Genomic DNA, 25,254 nt, shown 5'->3' on the forward strand with positions numbered 1-25,254 from the left:
GTAAAAAATATTAAAATAGTGTTATACAAGGAAGGTGAATATTTAAAACCAATATGGCAAAATGATTGATTTAAAGTATGTTAAAACGATACAAAAGAGAATATGAAGTTTATTCCCAATCATTGATAGACTTCATAAAAAAATATAAATTAAACATTAATGCTAACTATAGTATACTTTTATATGATAAAAACATCCACATAAGAATATAAAAGTACTGAAAAAAAATTCATGAAACTCCCTTCTAAAGATTCCTAATTTCACTCAAAATAATTAAACTATTCTATAAAATATTCATAAAATATTGTTTTTATTTCTTCTATTTTATTTTTTATTGAGTTAAGATCAATCCTTCTTCAGGTTTATCATTTATCATTTCTCGGACAATTCTAGAGTATTGTCTTCATCATCTACATCAATTGTGACATCATGCTAATTTTGTATTTTTTATGCTATTATCTTTCCTGGGCTCGTTAATTTTTTATCATCTCATTTAACATTACAAAGAAGTCAAATGTACTTATGATGTTCAACACAAACTGCTCAAAATATAGACATTGATTTTTTTTCTATTTCAATGAGAATAAATATTAATTTCATATATATAAACTTCTTTGTGTTCCTAATTTATTACTTAAATAAATTAGAAGCTATCTCTTTATTTTCCTCTAAAATGAATTCTTCTCATGTGCATCCAATAAGAATTTCTGTTATTTTAATAATATTATCTTTGCTCCATCCCTGTTATTTTCCATAAAGATCTAAACTAAATACCTGCATTATTCATTACCAATTTCTCTTAGATTATAATATTAATATTTAATTTGAAGAACACAGTATGGAATTTATGAATACTTACTAATTTTTCTTATGTCTTCCATGAAGATTTTTTCTTTGATTAGAATAAAATTATTAAATTATTTTTTAATGTAACTCATTCAGTGCTTTATTAATAGATATGTCTTATGTTAATGCCAATTCAAGTGATTTATTGACGTTTTCTGAATTTTAGATTTATTTCCATCACTTTCCCATTTGCAATGGAAATAACTCAATTCTTTTAAAGTTATCTCTAAATATTCTAATAGTTTCTCCATATGTAATTCCTTGTATTCTTTTACCCTATAAATATTATTAACGTCAAAGATTAAAGTTTCTAAATTAAAATCAATTAATGCTAAGGTATAATATTATAGTATTTTATCATTTCTATGGATTTAAACATCTATCAATTAATGTTACGAATGTATTTTGGCTACCCCAACTTATTACTAAAATTATATGAAATTACTTTAATTTATATAGTGTTGATAATTTTCAAACTATAATATTTTTAAAAAATTTATCCGTTAACCGGATGTTTTTAATCAATTCTTATTGTTTTTGTTTACCAGTATCAACTTAGACTATTCTTAGATGCTGAAAATGGATAGTAAATCCCTAAATTAGAAATATATATATATATATATATGAAAAATACCAAACAATTACACTTTTCTTTGCCAAGTTTTAAAATTTTAGCCCATTTTTGTGGGTTTGAACTTTGAGGATGTGATTTATAATTTTTAAAATTTTGAAAGAGTCTTTAAAAAAATTTACTTTTAAGTTTGGTAGTTGTAAATTCTATGTTTCATGTGTTTGTGGTAATTTTTTAAATGTTAGTATATTTCTTATAACTCTAAAATTTTGAGGGTGTCTTTTGCAATTATTAAAACTATAGATTAATTTTGAAAAATATTAAATTTTAGCAGTCTACCAATCGACGAATTTGATGTGCGCTAGTTAAAAATTTTGAAACTTTAGAGTTTTTTTTCGATTTTTAAATTTTGAAGGAGTTTTTTAAAAATTTTGAGGTTAATTTTGGCAAATTTTAATTTTTGAGGTATCTAAGGGTAATATCTTGAATTCATCTTATTTTATTTACAAATTTTAGAATTTTAGGGTGGATTTTTATAATTTAAACTTTTGAAGGTGTTTCTATAATTTTTGAGATATTGAGGGTGTTAATTAAAAAATTTAAATTTAAATATCAAAAATTTTAGGTGTATCATGGTAATCTCTTGAATTCATCTGTGTTGTTTGTAAGTTTTAAAATTTTAGAATTTTAATGTGCTTGTCTGTAATTTAAACTTTTGAGGGTGTTTCTATAATTTTTGAGACATTGAGGTGTTAACTGTAAATTTTAAATTCTTTGCAAACTGATGTTAATTTTTTAATTTCATGTTTTTTATTTTAAGTTTTGAGACATTTGGATGAGTTTTATAATTTTGAACTTTTCAGGGTCTTTTCTGCAATTTTAAAACTTTTTATGGTTTTTTTGCAATACTTCATGTATTATAATATGTTATCTACTTGTAATTTCTTTATCTTAACAAACTAATATCATTTTTATGTTTTATATATTTTATTAATATTAGTTTTTTTAAATTGTTAAGCTAAACATGGTTCACATAGGATTAGGATAAGATATGATTATGATTAGGATAGATTAAGATATAAATAAAATATTCAAAGTAGTGAAGGGTAATATTGACCATTGAAAATTAGAATTTGATTATAGATAAGGTAGTTCAAACTATAAATGGGTATATTTGTCTAAAAAAGATTTTCCGAACTCGTGCTTTTAAAGGGAGTAAGTATGATTTATTATTTTTAAATTTTTTTTGACGGTGGGGTTGTTTACATTATTTGGATGACTTTTCAAACACTCTCAATTGGAACAAATGTCAGCATAAATGACCTCCAAGTCCTATTCTCACCGCCTAAACTCTGACGCACATTAAGGAAGCATACGGCACACGCGAGATCCAACAACTTCATGACTTGTGGAGTGCCGTCTTCAGCTTCGTCATAAGGACCGACATGCCTAATTAATTAATTAATTAACCTTTGAGCTTTAATTTATAATAAATTAACTAGAGGTTAGAAACTCGCGCTTGGTTTTTGCATGGTAGACTAGTGCAAGATCAGGTAGATTTGTAACAAACAAAACTCACTTAGGAGAATCTATTGTTGCTCTAATAATGTACACAAGAAGGATAATACCTACATCTCAATTGAAGAAAAATGCTCGTGTCAACACTACTCAAAAAGTTTCCTATACAAATATTTTGAGCGAAAACTAGAATCTATGCAAATTATTTACTTCCAGGTATCTTGAGTTATGGTCTAAATATAATAAATGGATGAAATTGGACTTGGTTTGTTCCCCCCTTTTCTTAAGGTCAACCATGTAGACACACGGGTTAAGGTCTACCATGTAATTACACAATCCTTCGGGGTAGCTTGATGTGATTACTCCTCTCTAGTTATATTATAAATAAATCATAATTAATCTACATATTATTAAATTTTTATGAAGAGTTTTGTTACAGGGAACCAAAATATGAGGCCAACATAAAAGACATGTTAGGTGATAACCAGTTTATTATGCACTAAGAAAAGTATTAAACTCATATTTTGGGTCATTTTTAGTTTATGAATGAGGAAATAGTCTCTCGGCCAAGAATCTGGTCAATAGGACCCACATCCACTCAAAGGCTTACGCCAACTTACTTGGGAGTCCTAAAATCATGGCACGTGGTGGCTTTGAGCTGTTTGCGTCGGATTGCGATCCCATCATTGCCCTCACGCGCTCCGCTCTCTCTTTTCCCCTGTTTAATTTCTCCCTTCTTTAGCCCCGTGCCGTAACGTCCCTGCTTCGGTTCTGTTACCACAAAAGAAATGATGTGGACCCGGACCACATCACCGCTCGCTCGGCCTACACCCTGCTAGGGCCCATGATCAAATTATGTCGCTCACCCTCCAATTATATTATTAATTAATATCCCTGTTCAACGGGAGAAAAACATCACTTAAGAGGACGTCCTATGTAATTACGAAACCGTAGATGGAAAATTAAAATTAGACTACTCCTGTCCTGTCCCAGTTAAATCCTAGATCCACCAATAATAGGGGTGTCAAGTTTTTTAAATCCTTAAATTTATGGTTGATGGGATTTGAATCATATTGTTCTGGTACCATATAATAAAAGACTTCGGTCACTATATCAATCAAAACTCTAAAATTATGACGAAAGTTGAGGGCTGTAATTTTATATTCAATAATTCCAAATTTAAAAGTAGAGTGGTAGATCAACGCAATCTCATTCATTAATCAAGCATACGAAGGGGTATGTTACGTAATAATAAAAAATTTCATTCGGGGCCAGGTGCATCTGCAAACATAAAAGTAGGGAGATGGAAAGTTCAGAACAACAATATTAAGGGGCTCTTTGGTTCCATGTGCCAAAAAGTGACATTTTTGACACTTTTGACAGGCTTTCAAGAGAGTTTTCCCCTCAAAAACAGGGAACCAAAACAGTCCCGGAGGGTTCTTAGCTGCAATTAACCTCAAAATAAATTTTAGCTAAGACACCCATTTTACCCATCTAAATAAATTATCTAAGTTTAACCATCTTTCTCAATGACTCTGACATAAACAATGGCAAACGGCCGGACCCATGCGATTATTTCCCCCATATATTCAACGAGGACATGTGGTCAGTAGATCCCAAGTCTGCGACAAAAAGAAACGGTCTGCCTGCACTTTAAATCGCTTTCTTTTGCTTTTTTTTTTTTCCTCCTCTTTCACTTTAATCAGCAAGCAGCTCTGCAAAAGAGTTCAGACAATGGAGAGCAACGAGAAGAAGAAGAAGAGCATGAAGTTGATGAACTCACTGTCTCGTCGAGAACCAACGATGCCGGCACCGGATAACGGCAGGCTGGCAGACGGCGGGCGGCTGTAAGAGTATCGGCTGCATGACCGGATCCGCTTGCCAGGGTTTCTCTCCGGCGCGACAACCGGGTAGTGCAGCTCTCAGAAGAGGCTCACTTCAGGTGATTTGTTATACCTCGACTTATTAGAATTTTGAGTGGTTTTTTAATTTGTTTTTCCGTGGACGCTATCAGTTACGGTACTAAATTTTCAGAGGTTATTTATTTGTGGATTACTTATTTTATTTAATCAGATTAAACACATACAGCTATATTAATCATATATTCTCTATAAAAAATTTCTTAATTTGTGATTGGCATCGAGTGTTGTTATTGTATATTTTAGCGCTGCTTTCATATTTTTGAGCTTTCTTTTTCATGTACCAAAGTAGACTATTTTTACGCAAACATAAACTTATTTTTTTAAATATTGGGACCGCATTTTTTTTATGGATAGATCGCGTGCACTAATGTATTATTGACCGATTACAGGCAGACCCCCTTAATTAAACTCCTCCCTCTCACCTAACTGTGAATAGATCTTTAAATTTTTAATTTTTTTTTTTACTCTTTTATCTATCCGATGAGATCTATCTGCGACGATAGAACTACAAATGGTCTGTCCGAAATTACTAAATGTTTTTCTAAATTTTATTTGAATTTTCTATCACTTGGATATACCAAAATTAATACTCTTCCCAAAAGGGACAAAAAAATCTCATCTCAAAACAAACAACCAATATATCACTCTTTAGGCCGGAGAAGAAAGAGGGACCATCACCCTTCGTCAACCACCGCCGCGACCGCCAGGCCGACAGAAACCAGACACCCAAAAACTCGCAACGGCCGACCAGCGCCGCCGCCAGGGAGAAGAACGAGTAGAACAACGCAGCACTCGTCTCGTCGCGAAGTCCACGCCAGCCACGACGCTGTCCCCACTCGCTTTCCGGCGACCAACATCCGCGGACTCTCCCTCGCAGCCCTCGTCGTCCGCCGACAGTCCATCGCGCCGACTAATGGGCTTAGAGGAGACTCCGTGAGCTCGCCAGCCTCTGCGCGGAGACAGAGGAGGAAGCTCCTCGGCGCGCTGGAGAAGTGCGACGAGGACCTGAAGTCATTGAAGAGGATCATCGAAGCGGTGAGAGTTGCAGACAAAAGCGATAACGTGGAGGGTGATGGAGATGAGAGCGTGGAGACTGTGAAGAGCGTGGACAGTGTTGGAGAGCAACCAAGCCCCGTTTCAGTTCTGGATCCTGTATTTTCTCCTACTTGTTATGTTGGCGAAATGAGATTGGAGAAGGGTAAGGTTCTATGCATTTATTAATTGAAATAATTAGCATTTTGATACTAAATCCTGATTTTTGTTGGTAGAGTTTCCCTTTGTGGGTTATGGCTGTTTTGCACTTACTATCCTTGTAGCTTCATTGTTGCGTGTAGTACTCTTTTCTTTATTTATTTAGAATAATCTGTTCAAAACTGGGGATGTGTTGCAGAACAACAACAGAAATCACAAGGTGTATGCATCCAGTTAAGAGCTCCAGAGGCTTCTCATTTGTGTATCTCAGGTCAGCGCTTTACTTTGTCTCTAGCTAGTTTGGAGATTCGTGTTAGACTTAATTAACTACAGATGTACTCTTTGTGCTTGTGCTGAGGGTCCGTTTGGTTAGAAATTTTTTTCCTTGAAAGTCTGCCAAAGTGTCACTTCTTTGGCAGGCTTTCAGTAAAATCGTCTCTAAAAGAGGCGATTTTGCTTGAAAGCCTGCCAAAAAGTGACGATTTTGACACTTTTGACAGGTTTTCAAGAGAGACTTTCCCTCAAAAACAGGGAACCAAACAGCCCCTGGAGGACGTAGCTACTTATATATCTAAATTAGGAAAAACTCTGAATAAGTTGACGGTCTATTTATGAAGATGAGGTGCCAAGAAACAAAGACTTCCTTCATAGTCACATCGGTGCAGGATGGAAGGCTCACAAGCCAATAGCTTGACAACCCATTTTCTAAGATGTAGTATTAGCCTAATATCAAACATCCTCACTGTCGTATTAATACTTCTATGAACTCAAATATTACCACTCTCTTTAAATTGACACATCTTGTAGGAATCATGCGACGATAAATTAACTAATACTTTAGAACAGCATGATAGCCTAATTAAATTACTCGTGAACAAATTCCTAACCAAATTTCTCTTACGCCAGTAGTAGATATTTCATTTAGAGTTCATGAATTCCTAATCTCCATAACGCACGCAGGGGACCTTAACGAGAGCAAGAAGCACGACAGACAGAGCCATTCTTCGTTCTTCAACCAGATCATCGTCCATAGATTGCCGACGAAGCCGACTCAAAGGCAATACTATAACCTCCTCGAACAATTCTCTCAGACGAAGAGGCTAACAGAAGTCAATCATCATCGACATCCGTCTGAGCGCAAGAGGAGCCAAGCATTGACAGAGAGTGTGAGTGAAATTTGGGAGAACGGGGTTTTAGAGCAAACGTGTGAGCTAGGAAAAGTTGTTGTTATAGTAGAGAGAGGTATATTTAGAGAGTTGGTAGATGAGTTTGTGAGGGAGATGTTGGGGGTTGGCTTCAAGGGGTTGATTTCACAATGGACGTGTAGGAAGAGGCTCTGTTTTTAGTTCGTTAATTTGATGTGATCATGAGCAGTTGCTAGATTATATATTGTCGTATTAATCATATGTTATTAACTATTAATAATATGAATTTGAGAATCTAATCTGAGTGATAAGTTTAAATTTTGACAAATTTCATGTGCTTAATTTATTCTTTTTAGGAGTTCGTAGGAAATAAGCAGTATCGAATTTTTTTTTAAAATTTTTATGAGTGAAGCTTGTGTAACGGATGTGAAGATGTTTCACATGTTTAAACAGTGACCTTAAAGCCTTATTCAGCTTGGTCTTGTGCCAAAAAATAATCAGAAGAGAGACATAATTGACACTGGCATACTGCAAGAATATGCACTGGCAATGGACATTTGAGCTTATTTATTGTTAGATCTGAGATGCATGGTTGGGGTTAGGCTGAACAGATTTACTACAATTTTTCTAAAACACAGAATAAGCAGTGGAAATACAGAAAAATAAAAGCGAACAATCAAACTAAAAATCAATCATGAAATGCACCGGATTTTTATAGCAGTTCAGAGATTCCTCACTATACCAAGAGTTCACTTGAATCACAATCCGATTCAGTAGGCTTATAAAGACCGCACCATGTAATCTATCCAAAACTAATCGTCTAACTAACTCTCCGAAGCGAGTAACACCTAGCCTTAGCTAGTTCAAATCCTCATTTATCACTAACTTGACTATGCCGTAAAAACTGTTGGGTACCGACTTAAACTCCAAGTTGGATCTGGCTTTGAAGGCTAGGCCCAGTCTTAGTAGCTTTCTTAGAGGCTAAATTTATAATTTTCTTATAGGCGAAGTTGACTTGGTGGTAGGGGTGTCAAACCGTATTCGTATCCGAGGAAATATCCGTAACCGTATCCGTTAGGATACGAATATGGTTATTCAAATCTATTACCGATAGGATATGGTTGCGGATATGGTTTTGTAGTGAAATATCCGTATCCGTATCCGAAAATATCCGAATACATATTGGTAATACTCTTACGATAGTTTCGATTCTTAGATTATGGATTTGTGGTTAATTTTGACGATCAAGATGTCTAATCTTAGCTTTTCAATCATAATGAACATATTAACGAACTCTTTTTGTATCACATGACTATATTTTTCTGAATACTATCTAGTTTTCTCATATTCTTTTTGTATCCGCATGCATATCCGTTTATATATCCGCATCTATATCCGTAACCGTATCCGATTTTGACGGATATGGATATGAATTTTTCTTACCGACGTATATCCGTATTCGTATCCGAGATGGGTAAGCGGATATGGATATGGTAAGTGCCATATCCGAGCCGTATCGGCTCCGTTAACACCCCTACTTGGTGGGCAAGTCAATGGTGTCTTTAAATAATACATCATATTCTAGGGTTTTTTAACAGAGAGTGATACAATATTCTTGTAATTAGGGCTTAATAGAGGGTGTAACCAATCTTAAGGGTATTGTGAGAGAGAGGGTTTTATAGTCTTTATCCATATAAAAGATTATAATTTGCAAGTGATAGTGGATTATTTTCGATCCCGTGATATTTCTAGTTAAGGCTTTACTACGTTAAACCTTGTGTGTGATTGTATTTGCTACGTTTGGTGATTTTTGGGGTTTTTTCGAGATCTAAAATTCCCAGCAAGTAACATCAGAGCGATGTTCAATGGTTCATAGAGGTTTGTCCAATGCTATCAGCGAGGCGTTGGAGATAGACAACGTGGATTGGCATCGGCGCACGAGAGAACTTTGAGGAGGCCATCAGAGACTGATCGGAGGTGCGAGCTGCTGTGATTGTGAGGAGTTATGGGTTCTCTGATCATGAGAAAAAAGAAAGGAATCACGTGAACAACATGTTAAGAAAAAAATGAAGGTACGACAAGTGCAATGGGAACACTATTCATGAGTGGAGGTTTGGTTAAAAATTATTTTTTAAATTAAATCCGACAATGTAGATTGATTTGTCTTCTAATCAAGGAAGTGGACGTGGATTTTGGTGATCCAAGAGTTGTTCCTAAGATTTTTCGACATGCTGAGTTTGTTTTTTATGTCGGTTCTGCCAAAGTCAACTTATTGAGTGATTGGTTTGAATTTGGTTGTAGTTAGAGGATGATGACATCTTGGGGTTCGAAGCTCAATATTCCGCTATTCAATGGCAAGACAAATTTTACAATATGGTGGTGTACGGTTTTAAGATCTTCTTGTATAGCAGGGTGTTGATCAAGCTTCGAAGGAGAAAACCCCTAAAGGGATGAATGATAATGAATGGAGTTCCTTGCACAGGAAGGCGGTCAGCACAATTTATTTGGCACTCGCCCCTGAGAACAAGTGCAATGTTATGCAGAAGATCACGCTAAGGGGGTTGTGGGATAAGCTAGAGAGGATTTATGCGTCGGAGTCGATGAAAAATCGATTGTATTTGAGGATGGAGCTTTATTCATTAAAGATGGAAGAATGTACTGCTATTCAAGACCATATCAATGCATTTAATTGTTTGCGGTGAAAGTTGATTTCTTCATTGTTTTCATTGCTACCGAATCTATTACAACTTTAGTCGTTACAATAAACTCGAATAAAATAAAAAGTTAATCTTTTTATAAGATCTCCTTACACAATGAAAATAAAAAAATTTTACAACTTTATCAAACAAACGCAGAGATCGTTTATCGGTCTTCTGCTTGCGTGGGATCTTTGCTTGTGCCGGGGTTTATCCGTGGACCACCGTCGATCAGATCTACTTGCTGAAAAATTGGGCAGAGCTTCGTCTATCCGCGAAGGGATCGAGAAACTGTACCTCTTATCTCGGCGAAGCGAGATAATCACTCTTCTTAAGATTACCGCAACGGGATAACCCTAAGGAACGAATCGGGCTGCAGATCTAACTCTTCCTCCTCTCTGAAATCTGTGCACTTTAAGTCTTCAATCCGGCAGGGCTTCGCCGAGGCACGCGAATTCCAGATCTTAAAAAATGAGGACCCGGGACTGTATTTATAGTCTCCAGGGGGTTTCGGGCGGTTAAAACAGCCTAAAAGGCCATTTCTGCATTGGAGACACCCCAGGGTGTCTCAAACTGGGCCGAGACACCCTAGGGTGTCTCAAACTGGGCCGAGACACCCTATGGTGTCTCGGCTTGGGCCGAGACACCTTAGGGTGTCTCAGCCTTGGCCGAGATACCCAAGGGTGTCTCGGGTGGGCTGAGACACCTCGGGGTGTCTCATTCAAGCTGAGACGCCGTGTTATGCCTGTTTGATTGTTTCCGCCGTAAATTCTTCGTCCGAACTCGGATTTGAGTGATTCCAAGTGCGTTAGAAAGCTGACGAAGAGTTCTATAAGCTCCAATGATTATATCATCAGTTGAACAAATGAGACACGAAGGGTATTTCGCCGTTTGTGAACGATACGAGGTTCCCGATCAATTCGTATCTTCATCATTCCGAAGCTCCGTTGTTTCACGTAGTTCGTCGGTTTACTTCAAGCGTTCACCGACATCAATCAAGCTTCTGTGAACCAGATGGTGACTTTCATCGTCATTTTTTAACACTGAGCTGTTCGTGGAGACCTATAGGTAATTTTTGATGCCTACAGATATCCCCTCCAAAGCATTCCAGACTCGTTTCTTTTGTAGAAGAGGCTGGAATACTTTGGATGTGATTGGTCCAGCCTTCAGTCGGCGTAAAGGACCTGTAGTTAGCTTCGTTTCTTGACTCATTCGATTTTTAGTCTACTCGATGCTTTGATGAATAGCTGAAATCCTTCCGGCGTTGCGTTTATCGTCTGGCCATCGTCGAAGTCTCAAATCTGCAACTGATGAGTTGAGTTTGGCTCGTGTCATTGAGTTGATTTTTTGATCGCAACGCGTTGATTGGCATTGACCTAGGGTTACGCGTTGACCGGCGTTGACCCTAGGGTTTCGAACGTCGTACGTTGACTTTTTTTATCGCAACGCGTTGACTGACGTTGACCTAGGGTTACGCATTGAGCGGCGTTGACCCTAGGGTTTCGAACGTCGTACGTTGACTTTTTTTGGTCGCAACGCGTTGGCTGGCGTTGACCTAGGGTTACGCGTTGACCGGCGTTGACCCTAGGGTTTCGAATGTCGTACGTTGACTTTTTTGATCGCAACGCGTTGACTATCGTTGACCTAGGGTTACGCGTTAACCGGCGTTGACCTAGGGTTACAGATTGCTCAGTGTTGACTTTGGGTTTCAGACCGCCCGACGTTGACACAGTTTATACTCGTACGTTTACTGAAGTATACACAGTTTAAGCTCTTAAGATATTGGAGCACGGCGGTCCCAAGTGTTGGGGCTGTAGGACCAACTGTTAAAGTTGATTCATCTGCATGTGTGGATCTTATCCTGAAGTTGTTGGATGCTCAAGTCACGAGACCAACTAGTGGAGCTGGTGCGTCAATGACTCGCATTTATAGAATTTTTGGAAAATCCTCAGCCATCAACGGGTTTGATGAGCCTTTACCGACTACCGTTTGAGTCGGGCTAGCATGCGGATTGTTTAATTCCGTTCCACATGTGACGTTAAGCTAAAAGAGTTAACCCTTTTAGTGCTACGATGTTGAATACGTAGACTTCGTCTTTCTCACGGGAATAGACTACCCGGCAACGTGTGTTAGACGTAGGCTTAGGATTTTTGGTAAATCCTCAGCCCTCAACGGATTTGATGTGCCTTTACCGACTACCGTTCGAGTCGGGCTAGCAAGCGGATTGTTTACATCCGTTCCGAATGTGACGTTGTGCTAAAGGAATGAACTCCCTTAGACTTGATGCTACGACTTCGAATACGTAGACTTCGCCATTGTTACAGGAACAGGCTACCCGGCAACGCGTGTTAGGCGCTGACTTATCCTTACTTAGGATTCAGGATAAAAATCCCAAAATTCCCCATGCATAAAAGGCATGGATTTTTGTTGCTACGATGCTGAATACGTAGACTCGATCATTTTTACGGGAACGAACCACCCAGCAACGCGGGTTAAGCGTTGACTTATCCCTACTTAGGCTTCGGGATAAAATACTCCAGACTGGATTCTGGTGTCCTTTTCAATCGGTAAAAGACTAAACCGGCAACGTGTATTAGAAGTAAGCTTATCTCTATTTAGGAGTCGAGATAAAGTTCTCCGTGCATAGGATGTACGGATTTGAAGTTGAGAATTGTGTCTTTTCTCAGGGTAAAGACGAACCCAAAATGGAAGAGGAAGAATTTTATATTCTATCTCCCGGCATCGAAGAGGAAGAATTTTATATTCTGTCTTCAGTTGGAAAGGAAACTCGAAGTGGGATCTCCACCACCCAGAATCCGGAAAGATGAAACTAGGAGTGGGATCTCCACTCCGAGAATCGGAAAGATTCAAGCGACCCTAACTTTTATAGGATTGGTCATTCGACCCAAAAAGAGTCCCTCATTTATTAAGGGGAAATTCCGATTTTGACCCTAACTTTTATAGGTTTGGCTAAAAAAGGAAAAGATGGAAGTCTTTCGTTTATCGAAAGGGATAACTCAATCTTAGCCCTAACTATCTGCAGGTTTGACTAAGTGAAGTTAGAGACAATCCTAACTTTTATAGGTTTGATTGCTCAATTGAAAGTGGACATCTCGTTCATGAAAGGAATCGAGAGGAGAATCTGGTTGTGGCCCTAACTTTTATAGGTTTGACCAAGGAAGCAGTGAAAGTGGTTCAATTTGAAAGTGGACCTCTCGTTCATGGAAGGAATCGAGAGGGGACTTTGGTTGTGGTCTTAACTGTAGGAAGGTTTGACCAAGTAGACAGTGAGAGTGGTAGTACAAATCATAGTGGGGGTTTAGTGTTTATCACTTTGTTCGTAATTATCGAGTTATCCCTGAGAAAATTACATATAGCGTTCTTCTGGGAACTTCCCATTACATGAATCATCCACCCCCAGCTTCCTTCTTGGAACTGGGTCTGACTTTGTACTCCATTACATGTCTGGGTTATCCTTAAGAATATTAGCGTAACATTCTCCAGGAACTTCCCATCAATGGTAGGAAACAGTTTAGACTCATATACCTATTGGAGTATCAGTGAGCAGTTTAACTTCATATACCGATTGGAGGAATGAGAAGCAGTTTATACTCGTATACTCTTTGGAGTATTGCCGTTCTTATTTGGCTTATCCTAGCGTTATGACGCCGGCTTCAACCAAGGTTTGGATGATATTCTTTAAAGTAAAGCAAGCCTTAGTGGGATGAAGAATCCTCCTATGGTACGCGCAGTACTTCGGATCCGCAGTACCGTCAGCTTCCTCCTGATTTGTGATGGGTGGCAGCTTGATCTTGTTGTTTTCAAGAAGGGTCTCGAAGATGGCTGGAACGTCATCGTCCTTGAATGAGTACTCTTTTTGGAGCCTCGGATCCGAAGTCTTCTGCTGTCTTCGGGGATGCTGTTGCGACGTTTGATTAACATCAATAACCGTTGTAGGTGCCTTCCCTTCCTCATGGGAAACGAGACCCGGATTCAGAGGGTTAGTCATCGGTTGGCATCTTTCAACCTTCCTCCTTCTAAGGAATCGTTCGGCCTGCTCTCCGCGCGCCTTCAACTCTCTCCAGGTATTGAGTGGCTCTACTCCCATAACATCCAAGATGTTAATGGACAAGTTGTTATGACAGGTTTGCAAGACGAATTCCTCCGTGACGGGATCCTTGCAGTTCATTGCCTGATTGCGAAAGCGTTTGATGAATGTATCCACCGACTCTTCGTCTTTTTGTTTCTCATCAAAGAGTGTCCTGATCGACACTTCGGCGTCATCATCGAAGAAATGAGCGAGGAACATGCTTTCCAGGTCCTCCCAGCTGTTGATGCTTCCGGGCTTGAGGCGGCGATACCAATCGAAGGCGGGCCCGTGAAGGGTGCCAACAAATGACCGGACCATCAGAGGCCCGTTGCCAGATATCACTCCCAAATGGGACTTGAAATAGATCAGGTGCTGAATGGGGGAACCCTTCCCGTCGAACGGCGTGAAGTTGATCAGGTTGAACTTCGCCGGATACGGGATCGAATCCCATTCTTTCGGGTAAGGACATGGAATGCCGGTCTTCTTTACCTCTTGAGCAGACATCAGGGCATCAATTTTGCTCTCGAGATCCTTCATCTTTTCATCCTCATCTATATCCTGATTTGGACAATTCTTGAGAGGAATAACGGGGCCACCCCCAGCATTGTCATCTTTGGTGGGACCACCCCCAGTATTATTATCTTTGGCGGAACCACCCCCCAGCATTGTTATCTGAAGAGGGTGCATTTGAACTACACCCAGTATTTTTGGGAGGTGCGTCGGCCATGATGATTTCGTCCACTTCTGAATCACTGTCGATTGTGGCGTTCTGGGTGTGACGGCTGGATTCAACTCTGACTTGATTGGATAGAACCCGAATTTGTTGATCATGCTCTTCCCTCATTCGCATCATGGCCATTTCCATTTCGAACTTGAAGTTCTCTTTTTGTTTGGCCAAGGCATCCTCAACCATTTTAGTGATCTCGTCTGTGCTAATCATCAACACTTTGCGGGATTGACCTAGGCTGGATACCGTTTTGTCAGAAGCGACTGCAGAGTTAGCATCTGACACTTCGTCATCCGAGGATAATCATTGATTCATCCTCTGATAGTCCCTTTGTCTAACGGTTCCCGACCGTAACCGAGTTATACGTAGGGATATGTCCGAAAGATGACGAGGATTGAAGTTTCGCGTTGACTTCCCCTTATCAACCATATTAACTGTGACTTCTGGAAGTTCATCATCTTGCACAGTTGGACTTTTTCTACAGAAACGCCTTGGCTTGGTCTTTGGCGTTCTGGGGGAGATCCTTTCAAATATCGAGACCCTCTGTGGAGCGGTCTTGGGGAAGCTACACGCTGATAATACTGCCCTGATGATTTTGATACACGGACAGTGATAGTCCGCTTCCCGGGTACTTCTCTTTCGAGATTTATTCGTACCCCCATCCCGATAGTACAACTCATCGACGTTGCGGTCGGAGTAATCTACCGGCTGCGTACATGGATTCTCAGGTATAACGCGTTCGTCTGTCTGACGCGTTTTCCTCTGAGTAAACATCACCTTGTTGGTGTCTACAGGAGTCACACGCTTGGAATCACACCTTTGTGAGGGTGAAACCTTAACGGGCTCCTGATTTTCTGCACGCACTGCCAAGCGGGCCGTTGTAGAAATCATTTTGTTAGGAGGTCGCGTACGACCCCCAGTTTGGGTGTTTGCTCGAAGTTCCTTCAATGGTCTCAAGCTTTCTTTAATAGGCGCTTTGCCTCAATCCTCGGGTAGAGCACCGATGCAATCCTTCAATGGGACTCTAGATTTGGGGAGATCCACGCTGTCGTAGGGCTTCGCCGGAGGTGCGAGAGCAATAGGAACAGGATCTGGAGTTGACAAAGGCCGGAGAGCAGCTTCGGATGCTTTTGCCTTAGGCGCTAATTTGACCTTTGGCATCCAACCTTGCTTAGATCTTGGTGGCTTTTTGACCACATTTCCTTTCTGTAACTCTTGTGCATTCCGTACAAGGATCCTCGTCTGCGCTAGCAGTGCGCGGCGCTTGTGGATACGCTCCTCAAGAGTTGAACGGGTTCGTTTGACATGAACCCATTCGTTAGTAGGTGATTAGGAGGAGGTTCCCAAAGCTTGTTGCCGGAACACTTTGCGCCTTCTGCGTTTCAGATCCGTATTATAGCAGATCCCGTCAACAGGCTCCAAAGCCTTGGCAAATTGACGCGCGAGATGTTGACGGCGCCTTTGACGAGCCCTCTTCGTCAACACTGGTGCACATTCAACGGGCAACTCCTTGACTTTCGAGGAGTTGTCACGAACGTTGGATCTGGTTTCTTTGGAAGCCGGCGGATCGTTGCGAAGTGTAACTACAACAGCGACGGCGGAGAGATCGTCTTCTTGGGTCTTCAGATCTGAAGACCAGCGGATCTTCCTGGAGGAGGAGGCATTCCTGCACCTGCAAGGAGAGGCAGATCTGGAGGAGGAAGAGGAGGAGACGTACTCCTCGAATTTTTGCTGGTCGAATTCGTATTCGACCTCTTCGAGCACCAGGATCTTGATCGTCGGCTGCGGCACGACAGCTTCGGCAGCGAAGCTGTTGGCTCCCACTGTGGTCGCCAGTTTGTTTACAGTGTTTGCGGTGAAAGTTGCTATTTTCATTGCTACCGAATCTATTACAACTTTAGTCGTTACAATAAACTCGAATAAAATAAAAAGTTGATCTTTTTATAAGATCTCCTTACACAATGAAAATAAAAAAAGTTTACAACTTTATCAAACAAACGCAGAGATCGTTTATCGGTCTTCTGCTGTTGTTGTTGCAGTTGTGCTTGTACTTCGAACGTTTGGTTCGCGTCCACCGCATTCGCCTGTGCTTTTCCTTTACCTTTAGGGGCAAAGTTCTGTTGTGGAGCGTTATTTGCCGTCTGACCTCTTTCTGCCTTCTTCCTTTTAAGGAATCGCTCGACTCGTTCTCCTCGCACTTTTAAGTCCTTCCATGTCTTTGGTGGTGCCATTCCCATAGCTTCGAGGATGTCCAATGAAAGATTATTGTGACAAGTCTCGAGGATGAAGTCTTCACTGACCGGATCCCTGCAATTCATCGCTTTGTTCCGGAATCTCTTCACGAAGTTTTCGACCGTCTCACCATTTTTCTGCTTCTCGTCAAATAGTGTGCCGATTGAAATCTCGGTGTCGTCATCGAAGAAGTTTGTCAGAAACATGTCCTCCATGTCATCCCAACTGCTGATACTCCCCGGCTTGAGGCGACGATACCAATCGAAGGCTGCTCCACGAAGAGTGCTAACGAATGACCGCACCATTAAGGGTTCATTCCCGGAGATTATCCCTAAGTGGGACTTAAAATATATCAAGTGTTAGGTTGGGGAACCCTTCCCATCAAATGGCGTAAAATTGATCAAGTTAAATTTCGCCGGGTATGGAATTGATTCCCACTCCCTTGGATATGGACATGGTATCCCAGACCTTTTCACTTCTTGAGCACTCATCAATGCGTTAATCTTGCTCTCCAAGTCCCTTATTTTCTTATCCTCACTCGTATCTGTTTTCGAGTGATTTCTGGGAGAAGTAATGTGGTCCTCTTTCGCATTATTATCATCCGAGGGACCACCCCCGTTATTGTTGTTGACGGGAGGGGTGTTCATGTTGGCATTATCCTCTTCCCGCTCATTATCATCTTGATTCGGGTTGTTACGACGACTAGACTCTCCTTGATGAGTTGTCAATACTGCGATCTGCTGGTCATGCATTTCTCTCATCTGCTGCATGGCCATCTCCATTTCAAACTTGAAAGTTTCCTTCTGCTTAGTCAGAGCGTCCTCGAGCAACTTAGCCACCGGTTCGGCGCTAATCATGAGTGACTCGTAGGGCTGTCCTGCACTTGAAGCGGTGTCATCGGAGGCCATCGCTGAGCAAGCATCCGAGCCGGCATCCGAGCAAACCTCTGAAGTTTCATCATCCGAGCCGGCATCCGAACAAACCTCCGAAGTTTCATCGTCTGAAGGAAGTCCCTTCTGTATTCTTTGGTAGTTCTTTCGCCTACTGGTCCCTGATCGCAATCGAGTCATACGTTGGGACACCTCGGTGAACTGGTCCGGACTAAAGTGTCGCGTTGACTTTCCTCTTCCGGTCATATTGACGGACACTTCTGGAAATTCATCCTCCTGAAGAGTAGGTTTCCTTCTACGGAAGTGTCTTGGTCTGGCCTCGGATGTTCTGGTGGAGATTCTCTCAAACACAGAAACTCTTCTTGTGGCTTTAGAACAACAGCATTCTGATAGCACTGCCTTGATTATGTTGGCACACGGACAACGAGAATCTCTGTCTCGAATGTTTCTCTTTCGAGACTTATCCGTACCCCCGGCCCTATAGTACAACTCGTCAGTTTGGTAATTGAAGCAACCCATAGAGTGTTGGCAGGACTTCCCAGGTATAACACTATCGTCATCAGACGAATATGTTTCCCTCTGGCGATACGACGCTTTATTGGCGTCTTCAAAAGTCGCTCGTTCAAGTTTACGCTTTTGCGAGCGTGAAAACCTAACGGGCTCTCGAACTTCAACCCGCAATCCAATGCGGTCGGTAATAGGAGCTTTACCTTTGTCATCTTTCTTAGGGGGATTGGTACGACCCCCAGTCTGGTTTGTTGTTCGGGGACCTTTCAACGGTCCCAATCGCTCCTTGACAGGTGCTTTACCTCGATCTTCTGGTAAGGGACCGAGGCGACCTTTCAACGGAACTCTGGATCTTGCAGGACCCACGTTCTTACTTGGCTTCACCGGAGGTGCGGGGTCAGGGGAAACGGGATCTGAATTTGAAGAAGGTTGGACGGTAACTCCGTCCACTTTTGTTTTAGGTGCCGGTTTTGTCTTTGGCACCCAAACCTGCTTATGTCTGGGCGGTTTCTTGACCGTCTCTTCTTTCTGCATCTCTTCCGCTTTCTGCAGAAGGACTCAGGCATGCGCGAGTAATGCGCGACGTTTCTTGATTCGCTCTTCGAGAGTGGAGCGAGTCTTCTTAACGCGGACCCATTCATTCGTCTCTGCCTTAGAGGAGAGGCTGGCGGTTCGCCGTTGCTGTTCTTGGCGCTGCCTTAATTTCAGATCCTCCGTGTAGCGGATCCCGTCCATCGACTCTGCGGCCTTAGCCAATTGTCGTGCAAGGCATTGACGCCGTCTTTGGCGCGCCCTCTTTGACAAAGCTGGAGCACCTTCAGTATTTACCTTCACGGCGGAAGGGAGGTCTGGATCTGTAGCTTTGACCTCTTTGGATGCTGTAGGGACGCCATGGGGCACGGGTGCAGCAGCGGCGAGGGGATCTTGGATCTTCAATCCTGAGGTCCCGCGAGCGTTCTTAGAAGAGGAGATCTTCCTGCGCCTGTTTGGAGAGGCGGATCTGGAGGAGGAGGAAGAGAGGTACTCTTCAAACTTTTGTTGATCGAATTCGTATTCGATCTCTTCATTCACCCGGATCTTGAATGCCGGTTGCGTCACGACAGCCTCGGCAGCGAGGCTGTTGGCTCCCACTGTGGTCGCCAGTTTGTTTGCGGTGAAAGTTGATTTCTTTATTGTTTTCATTGCTACCGAATCTATTACAACTTTAGTCGTTACAATAAACTCGAATAAAATAAAAAGTTAATCTTTTTATAAGATCTCCTTACACAATAAAAATAAAAAAAGTTTATAACTTTATCAAACAAACGCAGAGATCGTTTATCGGTCTTCTGTTTGCGTGGGATCTTTGCCTGTGTCGGGGTTTATCCGTGGACCACCTTCGATCAGATCTACTTGCTGAAAAATTAGGCAGAGCTTCGTCTATCCGCGAAGGGATCGAGAAACTGTAGCTCTTATCTCGGCGAAGCGAGATAATCACTCTTCTTAAGATTACCGCAACGGTATAACCCTAAGGAACGAATCGGGCTGCAGATCTAACTCCTCCTCCTCTCTGAAATCTGTGCACTTTAAGTCTTCAATCCGGCAGGGCTTCGCCGAGGCACGAGAATTCCAGATCTCAAAAAAATGAGGACCCGGGGCTGTATTTATAGACTCCAGGGGGTTTCGGGCGGTTAAAACAACCTAAAAGGCCATTTCTGCATTGGAGACACCCCAGGGTGTCTCAAACTGGGCCGAGACACCCTAGGGTGTCTCATTCAAGCTGAGACGCCGTGTTATGCCTGTTTGATTGTTTCCGCCGTAAATTCTTCGTCCGAACTCGGATTTGAGTGATTCCAAGTGCGTTAGAAAGCTGACGAAGAGTTCTATAAGCTCCAATAATTTGAACAAATAAGACACGAAGGGTATTTCGCCGTTTGTGAACGATACGAGGTTCCCGATCAATTCGTATCTTCATCATTCCGAAGCTCCGTTGTTTCACGTAGTTCGTCGGTTTACTTTAAGCATTCACCGACATCAATCAAGCTTCTGTGAACCAGATGGTGACGTTCATCATCATTTTTTAACACTGAGCTGTTCGTGGAGACCTATAGGCAATTTTCGATGCCTACATTAATCAGCTGGGGCATCAATTCATGAATATTTATGAGGAGATTAAAGAAAAGAACAAGCGCTACTCCTACTGTCTTCCTACCAAAATCATACAAACCGTTGGTTCAAACGATAATTGTGAGGAGGCAGACTTTGAATTTCGATCATGTGATAGATGTTTGTTGGGAAAATTGAAAGAAGAAAATTAATAATAGAATTTGTATTATTCTCTCTAACAGATTTAGAAAAAAAATTAATTACAATTCTCTCAATACAATCTCTCTCTAATAAACTTAGAAAAAAATTACAACCTTCTTGTATCAGATTCCTGATTTACAAAAGAGAGAAGGGATCGACGGAGATCATTCTCTTTGTTTAATCTGGGTTCTTCTTGGTGTCGATGGAATGCCTCTCTCGAATGCTTACGTCGAGTTTGCTTTTCATTGATGATCTGAACGCTTCACCTCGTTGGAACATGATATTTTCGTCTTGACTTGATGTTAAGGAGAACTTGTGTGGCAAGTTTGAACAGGACTCTTAACAAGTTTAATAACTCAGAGCGAGTTTAAAACTCTATGAAAGAGTTGATCCGAGAAAAGGAAATTAATCCTTTTTAATTAGACCAAAAATAATCCACAAGCCAATAAAAAGCTCCGAGAATGGCTCTTGATGATGCTTCAGGACCTCCAAGATCCAAAGATGCTCCAAGAGATAATTGTCGATCTTAATTCTCCAGAAAAGTTCCCTCCAAAGAATCAGTCTTTAATTAAGCTAAAATTTTAGCTATTTATAGGAGATTCAGAGGTGTAACTGCCCCCTTAATTTGCTCCGTAATGAGGGTTTATGGGGTATAACCGCCCCCTTAAATCTTTCCTTAATGAGGGTTTATGGGATGTAACTGCCCCCATTAAGTGAAAAAACAGTTTTGAAACCGTTCAGGTTCTGTTTGAAATAGTTAAACACGTAATTCGTGTTCTGGAATGAACTCTACATTTTGATCCTGGGATGCAGAGTTGGGTTCTGTGTTTTGGGCTAAAAACACAGCAATAAAAGCTGCGTTTGGATCTGAAATGCAGCGATGAATCCTACGTTTTGGACTGAAAATGCAGCAATGAAAGCTGCGTTTGGATCTGGAACACAGTGATGAACCTTGTGTTTTGGGCTGAAAATGCGCCAATTAAAGTTGTGTTTCGATCTGGAACGTAACGATGAACCTTGTGTTTTATGCTGAAAACGCAACAATGAAAGCTGCGTTTGGATCTGGAGCGCAGCGATGAACCCTATGTTTTGTTATTGGGAAGCAGAGATAAACTCTGTGTTTTGACTATGGAACGCAGAGGTGAGCCTCAGGCGAGCTTGGCGAGCTTTCGGTGAAGTCCAATGCTCAGGCGAAGTTCAGTCTTGCAGACGGGCTTCAGAACATAACTTGCTGCGAAGAACATGTCATAACTTTCAAACCGTAAGTCAGAATTGGACGAATTATATATAAAATTGACTATCTCGACGAGACGGAGCTGATCAAACCCACCTAAAGGGTTTGGTTTGCTCCTGTCCTTTTTGTCAAATTCCTTACGGTTTGAGAGATATCTACATTTTGATTTGAAGAGACCCTTAATTTGTAGTCTCTTTTGCTAGAGTGTTGAAAAAATCGCCATCTTGTAACATTCGTCTTGGGTCCTTGAAAATATGAGAGTAATTAGAGCTTTTATCGATTATTGTGAAGGTCGTCAGATTGTAACCTTCATCGACCTACGTGAAAGTTTTTAAATTATAGTATTCGAGAAGCTGTCAAATTGTAACTTTCATCATCGGTATTTGATGAGGATCAGCTATCTATAGTAATTTTTAGACAGCCTACAATAGCACTCCTACGTGAGAATGAGATTAGCTTTTGAAGGTTCTAATCAAAGGAGGAGTAAGATGAGATGTGATAGTTATCAAGGAATGTTAAAATCTCGGGCCCAAGATGACAGCGAAAGAGAGTGCTACTATTATAGAGAGAAGGGTCACATTCAGTTCGGATGTTCCAAGATGTAAGATGATTTGAAAAGTATTAGACAGATAAAGCTTCAAGAAAATGGGAAGAATGAGGACTCTTTGGCAGTTGTGTGTGATGAAGATGTGGTGCTGGTGATGGGGAATGCCGGTACTGATGCGAGTAACACTTGGGTGTTAGATTCAGCAACCTCTATGCATGTATATAGCAACAAAGAGTGTTTTAATACATTAAAAATGGATGAAGAATTTGATAACATGATCGTTGAAAACAATGAGAAGATGAAGGTTGAAGGTATTGGGAGTGTTTGCCTATAGCTTCACACTAGAAATGTCAGAATTCTTCACCGTGTGAGATATATGCTATCATGTGGTGTTAATTTAATTTTATTGGATGAGATAGCATCGCGTGGGTACAACTATGTGGGTGAAGGAGAGTGGTACAAAGTGTATAGAGATGGTGATTTGATTTTACGAGGGAGGAAGAATAGCAATCATATTTTCTATTTAGAAGGACATTCTGCTAATGGTACATGTAACTCTTCTTAGACTCTTATCTTCAAGGAGAGGTGAAGAAGAAGAAGAAGAGAGTGAGTTTTTCTAAAGTCGTTAAGATACGTGGAGATTTTTCATCGAGGAAGGATATATTAGGTGTCGATTAAAACTCCAAGTTAAATCTAGATTTGAAGGCTAAATCCAGTCCTAGTAGCTTTCTTAAAGGTCAAGTTAACAGTTTTTATATAGGACAAGTTGACTTGGTAGGCAAGTTAGGGGTTTCTTTAAATATAGCATCATATTCTAGGTTTTTTTAACAGAGAGATATACAATATCCTTGTAATTATTGTTTAACAGATGGTGTAACCGAGTTCAATGTATTGTGTGAGAGAGAGGGTTTTACAGTCTTTATCTGTGTAAAAGATTATAAGTTGAAGGTGATAGTTGATATTTCAATCCCGTGGTTTTTTCCTGTTGAGGCTTTTCTACGTTAATTTTTATGTGTGATTTTATTTGCTACGATTGGTGGTTTTTAGGGTTTTTAGGATTTTTGGGGTTTTTGCGAAATCTAAAAATCTCAACAAGAATTTAGAAAAAAATACTGCCAAAATAGTTTAAGCATAAAATCAGAAAGATATTGCAGCCCTTTTGATTAACAACACATTCTTCAAAAGATTGAAGCGAAGCTTGATGAAGAATGATGTAGATAGTGATTTCAAGGGTAACTCTTCTCGCTAAGATGATTCGATATTGTTGAGCGTAGCAAGAAAGAATTTGTTGAGGTCCAAGGGTTCAAATCGTAAATCAATTTTCTTCTAACAAACCCTAGAATTTTCTTCTTAAAGCTCTATTTTTTAAAGACCTAGAACTCTCTCCAAAAATCATCTCTTTCAATCTTAAATAACCTCTCATAAATCAGGAAAGAGATATCCAAATTATAGTGGAAGTTTGAGATAAAAGGGATCAACGAACGATTGTGATTAACTCTTCAAATCTACAAAAAATCGTCGTCACCATCAGTGATTCCTCATGATCATTGATGGTTCCCTGAGCACTATCGATGGGTGCATGTGGATCATCGATGGTTTGATTTTTGAGGTTCTAAAAATCTACCATTATTCACTATACACCATAAATGATTATTCGATGGTGTGTGGTGGCAATCGATGGTTCACTGTAGACCATCGATGATTTGAAATCATTTTTCAAAAATTCTAAGATTATTCACTATAGATCATCGATGAGCCTTTACCATCGATGATTCACTATAGACCATAGATGGTTCCAATGCTGAAATCAACGTAAGCTCTAATTTTCGCGTCGTTTTGCCTCGTAACCTTCGTATACTTGTTTTCATCTGTACTATATAATATGAAATAAATACTCAAATAGAAGCTATTATACGGACTACATCTTAATACTTATATCATTCAAAATTCGAATAACATAGCTCATGATTATGCTTCACAATTAAGGTCATATGTGCTTAACAATCAAAACAGCCAGCTTTGATCTCGGTCTCACGTTGGAAAAATCTGTGTATAGTAAAAACTGGACTGATATTGGTCTAGTTTTCTTTTGGCCGAAAATAGTTCCTAGTTAGGATCCGTTCTTAGTTTTTGAATGATGGCCAAACACAGCCTTATAGTATCAAAAATGTACGAGAGTTCGTGGGCTGGTGTTGAGAGCCAACTTAGGTGAGGTCAGGCTGATTATACAACCCGACCGAACACAAAATTCGGGTTTCGTATCTGATCCAGATCCGAACCCCGAATCCGTACTATCTCCGTAATTTTCTCCAAATAATAGGGGTGTTTTCGTAACAACGGCCAGCTCAAGGTTCGACCGGAATAAGAGCAAGGTTCGTTGTATGTCTGTGGGGCCCAGCGCAATCATCGCCGCCGTATAAATAAAAAAACCCTCCTTTTTCTCATCTCGTTATTGCTCTCTTTAATCATAATTAACAATTCTCGATTAATTCACAAATCCCTTCGATCTTTCTGCTCTTCGATCTGTGGAAATGGCGGATCAGCTCACCGACGATCAGATCTCCGAGTTCAAGGAGGCCTTCAGCCTGTTCGATAAGGACGGAGACGGTCAGATTTGCTTCGCTTGGATCCCCTTTCTTCAGATATCTACTTATTATCCTTGAATTTGAGCTGATCTTTGATGGATCTGACCTTGATTTGACCAATTTTTGTTTAGTTAGGGTTTGTATAGTGATCGGTACGGCTGATGTTTTGGAAAGTTAATTTTAGTTAGATTTGGATTTATTTGATTGATGATTGATTGAATATGCTATATCTTTGATATTGTCTGTTGTAGTTGATTTTCATCGCGA

General features: G+C 40.4%; 2 protein-coding genes across 2 annotated transcripts in view; both read left to right on the forward strand.

Annotated features, from left to right (window-relative positions):
* LOC109847189 lies at window positions 4,670-7,492 on the forward strand. The gene is made up of 4 exons (XM_020416433.1): window positions 4,670-4,782; window positions 5,460-6,055; window positions 6,248-6,319; window positions 7,009-7,492. The coding sequence occupies exons 1-4, from the start codon at window positions 4,670-4,672 to the stop codon at window positions 7,392-7,394; spliced, it is 1,167 nt and encodes a 388-aa protein (XP_020272022.1). The 3' UTR covers window positions 7,395-7,492.
* The window catches only part of LOC109848195 (calmodulin-7), a 6,275-nt gene continuing 5,829 nt past the window's right edge, over window positions 24,809-25,254 (forward strand). The window contains exon 1 of the mRNA XM_020417580.1: window positions 24,809-25,009. Coding sequence (XP_020273169.1) covers window positions 24,934-25,009 — 76 coding nt within the window. The 5' untranslated portion in view covers window positions 24,809-24,933. The remainder of the gene's footprint in view (window positions 25,010-25,254) is intronic.

This window comes from Asparagus officinalis, chromosome 7 (genome assembly GCF_001876935.1).
Source record: "Asparagus officinalis chromosome 7, Aspof.V1, whole genome shotgun sequence".
Classification (NCBI taxonomy): Eukaryota; Viridiplantae; Streptophyta; class Magnoliopsida; order Asparagales; family Asparagaceae; genus Asparagus; species Asparagus officinalis.

What these genes read in the sequence shown, in the direction of transcription:
- LOC109847189 (XM_020416433.1), top strand. Translation starts at nt 4,670, where the DNA reads ATGGAGAGCAACGAGAAGAAGAAGAAGAGCATGAAGTTGATGAACTCA. An exon ending in CTGGCAGACGGCGGGCGGCT is followed by an intron (nt 4,783 to 5,459) that starts GTAAGAGTATCG and finishes TCTTCCCAAAAG; the next exon opens with GGACAAAAAAATCTCATCTC. An exon ending in TTCTCATTTGTGTATCTCAG is followed by an intron (nt 6,320 to 7,008) that starts GTCAGCGCTTTA and finishes TAACGCACGCAG; the next exon opens with GGGACCTTAACGAGAGCAAG.